At 40.0% G+C, this 9,396-nt stretch overlaps 1 protein-coding gene across 1 annotated transcript; it reads right to left on the bottom strand.

Annotated features, from left to right (window-relative positions):
• Window positions 1–246: 246 nt before the first annotated feature.
• On the bottom strand, window positions 247–8,873 carry LOC130490507 (vomeronasal type-2 receptor 26-like). Its single transcript, XM_056864332.1, has 5 exons — window positions 8,673–8,873; window positions 6,471–7,325; window positions 5,225–5,443; window positions 3,152–3,278; window positions 247–1,151 (listed from the first exon to the last, which is right to left on the bottom strand). The coding sequence occupies exons 1-5, from the start codon at window positions 8,871–8,873 to the stop codon at window positions 247–249; spliced, it is 2,307 nt and encodes a 768-aa protein (XP_056720310.1).
• Between the last annotated feature and the right edge of the window lie 523 nt (window positions 8,874–9,396).

The following is a 9,396-nucleotide window of genomic DNA, read 5'->3' as shown; positions in this document are numbered from 1 at the left end:
TTTATTTTTAAACTTGAATTTCTGACGTTTGAACCTGGGGTCTTCTGCATGCTAAAGGGTTGCTCTACCATGAGCCACATCACCATCTTTGAAGATGCTATGCTTGGTCAGGGAGGGAGAGACCAGAGATTCTCCTACTCATCCCCCAGATAAGAAGAAACTTAGAACAATTTCCATACAAGTACAATTTTTCATTGTATTTTATGATCAAGACTGCATCAATTTAGTTACCTGCATACATTTCATTTATTTACCTTTTCGGTTCATTAGCTGTTCTCTGTTGTTCAATTCAGGCCTCACAATAATAATATAGCATTTTGGGAAGAAGATGCAAACCAGCAGTCCAGAACTGGAGGCTAAGATAGAGAAGATCTCCACAGCAACCATGTATTTCCCCTTTGTACTCAGATAGGTTGGCACAAAAGATAACCAAACACTACAGAACACCAACATGCTGAAAGTAATCAGCTTGGCTTCATTGAAGGTGTCAGGCAAGTGCCTTGCTAGGAAAGCCACCGTGAAACTGACAATCGCCAGGAAGCCCAAGTAGCATAAGACACAGTAAAACAGAGTTGCAGATCCCTCATTACATTTCAGTATAATTTCTTCAGACATTGAATGCTTATCCATCTCTGGAAAGGGGGGACAGGTGGCAAGCCAAACAGTGCAAATGCCTGTTTGTATGAGGGAGCAGGAGAGAACAAGGCAGTTGGCCAGTTTGCTTCCCACCCATTTCCTCATCCTGCTTCCTGGTTTGGTGGCCATAAAGGCTAGAACCACAGTGATGGTTTTGGCCAACACACAGGAAACAGACACAGAGAAGATGATTCCAAAAGCCGTATGCTGTAGGAGACATGTCATCTTCTCAGGTCGACCAATGAATAACAAAGAGGAAAGGAAGCAGAACAGGAGGGAGATGAGGAGTGTGTAGGTAATGCTCCAGTTGTTGGCTTTAACAATGGGAGTGTTGTGATTCTTCATGTATATTCCTAGCACCAAAATTGTGTTGAAAGAAAAGAAAAGGGCACAAATTGCTAAAGTGTGCCCCAGTGGGTCTTCATAAGACAAGTAAGTTATGTATTTAGAAATGCATTGGTATTGTCCCATGTTTGGATAGAGATCTTCTCTGCAAGAGACACAGTCATTCATGTCTGTAACAGAAAAAGAGAGAGAGTTCAAGCAATTTCCATTATCTAATCATTTGAAATGTTGGTACTGAATTGATCACCGAATCTGGAAAGGTTTCATAATTGTCCCTACAAGGAATGCCTACCTTCTTTTGATACTGTTAGTTTGAGGGTGGCTGGGAGGAGTTAGGCCCTGTCAAGCTTCTGACACTCTCACTATCTGACCTAGGCAAGAAAAGTTCCCCTACCCACCTTTCAAAAGTATAGCAAGGCAGCATTTTCAGTTTTTATTCATTAGATACATACAGTGCCCTTTCCCCCAGCAGCCCAGGACAAAACCTGCCTCCATTTTTCCTCATTAGTGTATTGGTCTGAGAGGCTGAGAAAGAGCGAGTAATTGCACCATCATCATCCACAGAGCTTCAAATAGAAGGAAAATGTACTTGTATGCCAGAACCATAGGTCACCCAAACAGCTGCATCTAGGTTAGGGTTGCCAACCTCCAGGTACTATCTGGAGTTCTCCTGTTATTACAACCGATCTCCAGCCAATAGAGATCAGTTCACCTGCAGAAAATGGCCATTTTGGCAATTGGTGAGCATAAGTGTTGTCAAAGAAAAGGACCTGACCTGCTCACACTCTGCATCCAAGATGCCTGATCATTTTACTCATCAGGTTGCCATGGCAACTGTCATTGCTTCTGCTATTTGCCACAAAAATATGTGGCTTCTATGCATCATAATGTCCTGCAATGACCTACTGTTGAATCTGAATTTGACTGGTTGTGTCCTGCTTCTACCTGGCCAGATGGAGCCACAATTTCTTATATATTCTGATTCTCTCTGGTTGGAATATAGGGATTGATTAACTGTAGCATGATGGCCCTGAAATCCATCTTAATCAACTAGTTCACAAAACTGATAAAGTCACCATGAAAGTGAATGGGGTTACCTTCCTACTGATGCACTCCTAAGAAAGGTCACCAACTGGCACACATTTTCTTTCCTCAAAAGAGATTAAGAATCAGGATCAAATGTGTTCACTTATCAAACAACTCCCATTAAAAAAAAAAATTAGAAGCTACCCCTATGTAGATGTAACTCAATGACTGCCATGGGCAGTCCCTGGAGAATGGGTCCTCCTCAGAGGAGGAACTCTACCAGGAGAATTCAGCCCCAAAGGAGCTGACCTCACAGCCTGAAGTGGGGCCTGACTCAGCACAGCCTGGCGAGGAGGCTGACAGACCTGAAGCTGGTGACTCTCCAGAGCAGGCACAAGACCTGCAGTCAGAAGTCATGGCAGAACCAACCCCGTCCTGCTCAGAGCCTGGACCCAGTGGCCCAGCTGTTTGCCCTCAAGCTACTAAGGTAGCAAAGGTTGACAGGTGGAGGCAGAAGCAGAAAAAGGCACTGGTGGCTAAAAGACATAGTGCCCGGCTGGAAGCCTACTGGCGTGTGCTGGAACAGCAGCAGAACAGTGAATCCTCGTAGGAGGACTGACAGAGAAGCCTCAGCTAAACAGCCCAGGGTCTAGGAAGCAAAACAGTGCATCCCTGAGCAACCCACTGCCTCCCACACCTGAACAACTATCTGTGCCTTTAGACTTTGGACTGGCTATTTGGACCTCTGACTCTCCATGACCCTTGACCTTGGACCAGCTACCTGGACTACAAACTGTAACTCTGATTTGGCAAGTACTGGACTCTGATTTCTGGCTTTGACAAATTGACTTGTTCTTTGGACACTTCTTTACCCTTTCCCTGCTGTTGCCAACCACCTGGAGCCGTGTCTCAGAGACACTGTAAGTGGAGACCTGAGCCTTGGCAGCTAGCCAGCACAATGACTTCAATTGATTTCTTTGTTTCACACAAATTTAAAACCACATGAATAACAACAGCTCTGCTTTGGTATCCAGCCATGCAGGGGCCAAGATACCCACAGAGCCTTTTCGGGTAGTCAAAGAGGACCTCTCCTCCTGTTTTCACCAATGGAAAAGTTGGTTGGATCTAATCCTCGGAACTCTACCTTTCTGAGTAGAAATCTTCCCTTTGGGACATGGGATGCACTCATAGCAGCAAAATGGCTCACCCTCCTTCATTTTCTTGCTTTGACCAGGCTGGCAGCTCTCACTGCATACGGAAAGAGGTTTTGTCTAATACATAAATGTAAGATGAGAATAATGACCTTCAGAATAATGGAATATTTGTAGTTCCGTAGCATTTTCATAGGAAGTCATAAAGAAGCCATTGCAGGGATGCATAAACCTGAACATTTTGGTTCTTGTGGGAAAATTATGATCAGAGAATCCACATGATTCCTTTCTGAACGCCTTTAAAAAAACTTTGCTGTTTCACAAATTTAATTACCTAAAATACACCTATTTATATCTTCCATGCTTGTTTTACACCTGTCATTTTCACCACAATATTTTCCCGATTCTAGATATTTTATTTTGAGTTTATCTTTTATAAAGAAATGGTTCTATTTATAACATTTTAGTAAAAAGACTGCTGACAAACAGCATGTCAAAACACATTTGGTCTTCCATGGTTTGTTTACAATAGTAATGTTCCATAGATTATAGATCAATCAATCAATCAATCAATCATTTTATGGTCATTTTACCAAAAAAAGAACATATCTAATCAGAAGTAACAGAAATTTACAATAAGAACAGTATCAATCAGTCAAAGAATGCCCAAAGTAAAATATATCAATAAAATCACATAACTAAAAGACAAATACGCTAGTTTCTAAAATGTTTATCAATCAGATTTTATCTGTTTATAAATTACATCATTTCAGGTCTTATATATAGCAACACAAAAATTAGCCACACATCTCGAAGTTTGTGGATTACTATCCTCCAGTAGTCATTGGATGCAAATTTTATTAGGTAGTCCTATATTATTTCTTAAAATTTCTTGAATAGTCCTAGCTCTTGACTCATGATGGAGAGGGCAGTATAAGAAGACATGTTTGCAGGTCTCAGTTTCTTCACCATTACATGGACAGACTCTCTCAGAAAGAGGATTTTTTTTTATATCTGCCTTCTAAGACGGCCGATGGCAAAGCTCCACATCTGGCTAACATAAAAGCCCTTCTAAATTTGTTCACCTCCAGTGTCACCAGATATGGGGCTGCCGTCATCAGGTGTCTGAACTTCTGTGAGGCTATGAAACCAGGCGACCTTGCAAGGTCTTGCTGTCTCTCAGTGTCTTCCCCTCTCTGCCTTACTACTTTTTTGAACTGATCTCCACTCAGTGTCAGTAGGGCCAGAGGTGAAAACCTTAGTTTTCTTAGGTTTGATTGCACCTTCTAGGACCATTTGGACTGATATGCATCCAGACTAATCATTGCAAGGAGGCCGGGTTTTTGTATATTTAATTTAGTCCACATGTAAAAGGACATGAGATGGATTTGGGCTTCAGTTTTCATCATGCCTGTCTCCAATCAGATCATAGAATTGGAGACACATCTCAGTACTTGTAAAATAGCATGTAAGAATTTTGATTGCACTTTTTCCAATACCTTCAGACCTGGGCCCACAAGCCCCAAATATGTACCATACAATAGTTGTGCCAAGACCTTTGCCTGGTACAACTTTAGGGCAGCCGGGATGTATCGGCCTCCTTTGGAATGAAAAAAATTTTTTATAGCATGGGCTGAGCTCTCAGCACAATTAGCATATAATTGTAATGGCTGATGGGTGAAGTTAGATCCTGAGGCCTGTATTATCACTCCCAGATATTTAAAGGTGTTTACTTGCTGGATGTCATTTCCATCTAATTTCCATTTCCTAATTTTTGGGTGCTCCCCAAAAGACATTATTTTAGTTTTAGAATAATTAATTTGAAGGTGCTGGGTTTGACAGTATTCAATTATAGATATGTTGCTTATGAAAGGAAATTCCATTTGTTGACATCGTATTAGTTTCAAAGACTCAATTTTTAACTAAATTTTTGCTCATCGACCTTTTCTGGTTCAGCATATTTGTGTGTTTATGTACCCTTTTGTAAGTACAATTATAAATAATATCAAGGAGCAGAATTAGCCAATGGAGGAAGATTTCTCGGATTAACTACAGTCAGATCCTACCTGCTTAAACCAACTAGGCCAAGTGATAGCATCATCGTTAATGGCAACCATTTGGCTATGAGGATCCATCCTCCCAACTTTCACTCTACCAAAGGACTGGTTTGGGAAAGTGACCCAGTTCATAATATCGTATCCTGTTTTTATTTCTCCATCAGTATCAAGGGAAACCTCATCTCCAGCACTGTTATTAAATGTGACTCTTCTCAGATAGTGATGGATCTATATGGAAATAAAAAGAACAAAGATTTCACATTCCCACATCTGCAAACAGGGAATTTCAGATCAGAAATGGGGAGATACTGGGCTTTCATTATGGTCTAGTGAAGTCACATTCATATAATCAAGCCTGGACAAAGAAAGATCTACAAATGTCCTACTCACATGCCAGCCTGAGGCAGAAAATCAAGATGCTATATGCACCAGATGCAAGTACATTAGTCACAAAGCTGGGTCCAGAAGTAATTTCCCCCCAAAAAAATCTACATGATTTTCACAAATTACTCTCTCCCACAGTAGACCTCTGATAACCCCTTATGTTGTTCTTAATGTCGCTGTCCCTCAGGAGCAGAATTTCAGGGAGGATATTGGGCTTCAGGGGGACGGGGAAGCAGGAAACTCCCATTTGGCTGACAGGTACTTTCTATTAATATATAATTACCACTGGACCCAACCAGCTGTTTTTTTTAAGCTTTCAAAGAACTCAGTATTAACAAAAAAAAAAAAAAAACACCCTCAACAAATAAGGCTGTAGAAAGAATTCTGTTCATTAAAAGATACCATAAGTGGCTTTTGTCATGAGGAACTAGATATAGGATGCACAACACTAACTAAATAATATTCATAGTTTAAAGAATTCTGTAGTAGTCCATTCCATTGATAATGCCAGTATTATTTTCCTGTCAATCGTACTCAAGCCAGGATCAAGTAAAATGTAAGTGAAAAAACAGTTAAGTACTGTTGAACTGACATAAACTGTGATTAAGAATTGACAACAATGAAATTTAGCAGTAGTATTATCTATATGACTACTTTGAATTTGCCAGGAAAGTTATGCTTGTACATTCATAGTGGGTCACAGAGGGAGTTTCCAAGTATAATCAAATGTAGTATTTCTAGCTGATTTAGAGAGTAATTTATATAGTTTCCCTCCCCCCAAAAAAAGAGGTGGCTTGCTGTGCAGAATGTGTCCTCCTTTGGCCTCCAGATAATTGTTCCTCTTATACATATGATTGCTTAAGACATTTACCTGCCATGACTGATGATTCAAATATCTCCATGTCTTTCCACCCAGCATTGCTTGGTGTTTGTAAAGGGATGAATACATGGCATGTAAAGCATGTGCCACAGCATAAACAGCATTGTACACACTGTAGCTGTGGCCAGACATGCTCATTTCAAAAACATCTCCGGGAAGGCTCTCAAGCTCCTCCTCCCCAGTGCAATTTTTATCAAACTCCTTCTCCAGCAGCGAGTCTGAGAAGTGACAGAGGAATGCCTGCTCCCAGAAGACCTTAATGAAGCTATCTCCTTTAGCCAGAAGAGGCTTTCTGCTTTGAAGAAACTGGTGGAATCCTGGCGGTTCACTTGTATGAAATGTAAAGGATATCATACCATGAAGGACTTGTACGTCCCAGGCCCTTTGATAAAAATTTGTTGAGAAGTCCATCTGAGCTGTCATGATATACACTTTTCTTTTCATCTTCGGGTCTTCAGAATCTGTAAGTCTTACTAACCATCTCAGATATGAGATAGACTCCGCATCGCCAGAAAAAATGAGTGCACTGGCTTTACTGTTAATTACAACATCAAATATTTTCTGTGCATCCCCCACCAGGTTCATATAATAATCTATCGTAGTGGCTTGAAGGAATACTTCCTTGAATGCCAAACAAATGCCGTTCTCAGAAAACAGAGGAAGCATGGTTCGCAGAAATCTTTCTCCATGTTCATCATCTACAACAATGATCCCAATCCATGTCCACCCAAAATGCAGAATTAAGTCAAGAATCCCCTTGTATTGATGGGCTTCATTTGGGACCATATGATAGATGGAAAGGCTTGAAAATTTATCGTTCATTTCTGAAGCAGAGCTGTAGGCAAGCTAAATATTGGGGAATAAGATAGAAAAGTTTTCGAAAGAGGTAGATGTATGTATGGGCACATAATCTTCACATCAGTGTACCCTTTCCCATTTATATTGGGATGGATCCAACCATCCCCTAATTATCCTTCCTCCAACTTAAATAGTTCTTCCTCCAACAGAACTGCCATTTAAGTCAGAGGAAGGTTTCTTAAGACTGTGAAAGGCTTCAAACTTGGTATATATATATATATATATATATATATATATATATATATATATATATATATATATATATATATATATATATATATATATGTATGTATGCATATGTGTGTATGTATATGTGTGTATATATATATGTGTGTGTGTGTGTGTATGTATGTTCATTATTTGTGAGAAGAGTGGAGCGTGTAAACAAGGTAGGCTGCTCAAATAATTTTATCTGATCAGGAAGTAATAAAGTCTTTCCTCACATAATATTTGGTGCTTCAATGAACAAAATTATTAGGAATTAAAATATATATTTCTGATGTTTTCCTGGTACCATGATTCCCTTTCTCCAGCATACTGTCAAACTTTTTTTAAAATAATAATTTGCATTATGGATTCTATGGCAAAACAACCCCTCAAGCCTTTTTTTTACCATGGAAAATGAGGGATTTACTCAGCCAACCCCAGTCTCAGGCTGCTAGAACACAAGGAGTTCATCTCTCCCAACTTCATCCCACTTATTCCCTTTCACATATGTTACTTTCTTCTGCCCCTAAGAGGCCTCAAATAGAATTGTAGTATGATGATTTGCAGACAAACTCTGTAAAAAAAAAAATCAGAATCCACCCCTCAGTTCAAGAGTGAGTTAGTCACACAGTCCTCTCTACTTAAGGATCGATGGACTCACATTCTATCTGTATCTGAAGAAGTGAGCTGTGGCTCACAAAAGCTCATACACTGCCAGAAATGTTGTTAGTCTTTAAGGTGCTACTAGATTCTTACTATTTTTTACTGCTATTGACAGACTATCATGGCTACCCATTGTGAACTAATTTAAAGGATAATGAAGGGATCTATAGTCAAGTGAGAAACATGTACAAGTGGACCAGTCCTTGGTACTGGAGTTAAAGGCACTCAATTAATATTACAGTCTCTAAACAGACATTTGAACAAAGACCAAGACACAGCAGAAATGCACTGCATTTGGGGGGCATTAGATGCCCATATGGTTGACATTACACAAAAGTATGTCACTGAGCTACTCTGAAAGTATAAGGTGTGTGTCCCTTGGGTTAGATCTCCTAGTAACAGGTGAAATCTCTCTTTCACAACCCTTCTGTTCAACTCCCATTATGCTTGGCCTATACAGCCTACCTGTGGGATTCTGTAGATGCTTAAAAGAGTTGCCATGTAGAAGGAAGTTTCAAATTCAAGTCCACCTATGACTGCTATCAGGCTGTCCTCACTGTCACACTTGTAGTTGGGGACAAATCTGCTCATTGTGTACAGAAGTTCCATTGTGGCATGATAGATACGTATTGCATCAAAGTAGCTGTTAGAGATGTGGTAGCCCATGGTGGTATTTTGTAAGAGATGCAAGTTTTCATTGATCTTCTTCACAGCAAATACCAGAGCCAAGACATGCTGATAGTTTTTAGTCTGTGTGCTACGACAAGAGTCACAAAAATATTCTTCAGTAAGCAAAACTGTTGTTTTGGCATTGTCCTCTATGAAGTGGCTATGCTTGTACACTCACCCCAGATATACTAGGGCCCCAAAATTATGGGGTTGCACATCTGATAAAAAGTCCTTATGGCAGTCGAACTGCCCTTCATCTCAATCCCATTTAGGATTTGATCACTCTTTACCCTTCAAGAATTAACTCTGATATTAGATGATTTTCTAATTTGATAAAAGTTGTCATATTCAACTGGCAAGTCAAGGGTTATGGGGTTTTATAATGCAATATAAATTCTTATATTTCATGGAAATGTGGTGTGGTGTGGTTTTAAAAGTCTGAGCCCCAAATTGTTCATTGGAAAAGCAATTCATTGGGGTTTGATCCAATGAGCAGCTGGTGTAGCAGAGATGGGAGGAA

This window comes from Euleptes europaea, chromosome 18, assembly GCF_029931775.1.
Source record: "Euleptes europaea isolate rEulEur1 chromosome 18, rEulEur1.hap1, whole genome shotgun sequence".
Taxonomy (NCBI): Eukaryota; Metazoa; Chordata; class Lepidosauria; order Squamata; family Sphaerodactylidae; genus Euleptes; species Euleptes europaea.
Note: the sequence above shows the minus strand (reverse complement) of the source record. Positions and strands in the feature narration are given on the sequence as shown.

Bases quoted from the DNA above. Each gene is read 5' to 3' on its own strand.
- LOC130490507 (XM_056864332.1), bottom strand. From the start codon at position 8,873: ATGGGCTACCACATCTCTAACAGCTACTTTGATGCAATACGTATCTAT. The intron at 3,279-5,224 runs GTAGGATCTGAC...TTTATGTATTAG, and splicing joins GGCCTAGTTGGTTTAAGCAG to ACAAAACCTCTTTCCGTATG. The intron at 1,152-3,151 runs GTAGAGTTCCGA...TTTCTGTTACAG, and splicing joins GAAGATTTCTACTCAGAAAG to ACATGAATGACTGTGTCTCT.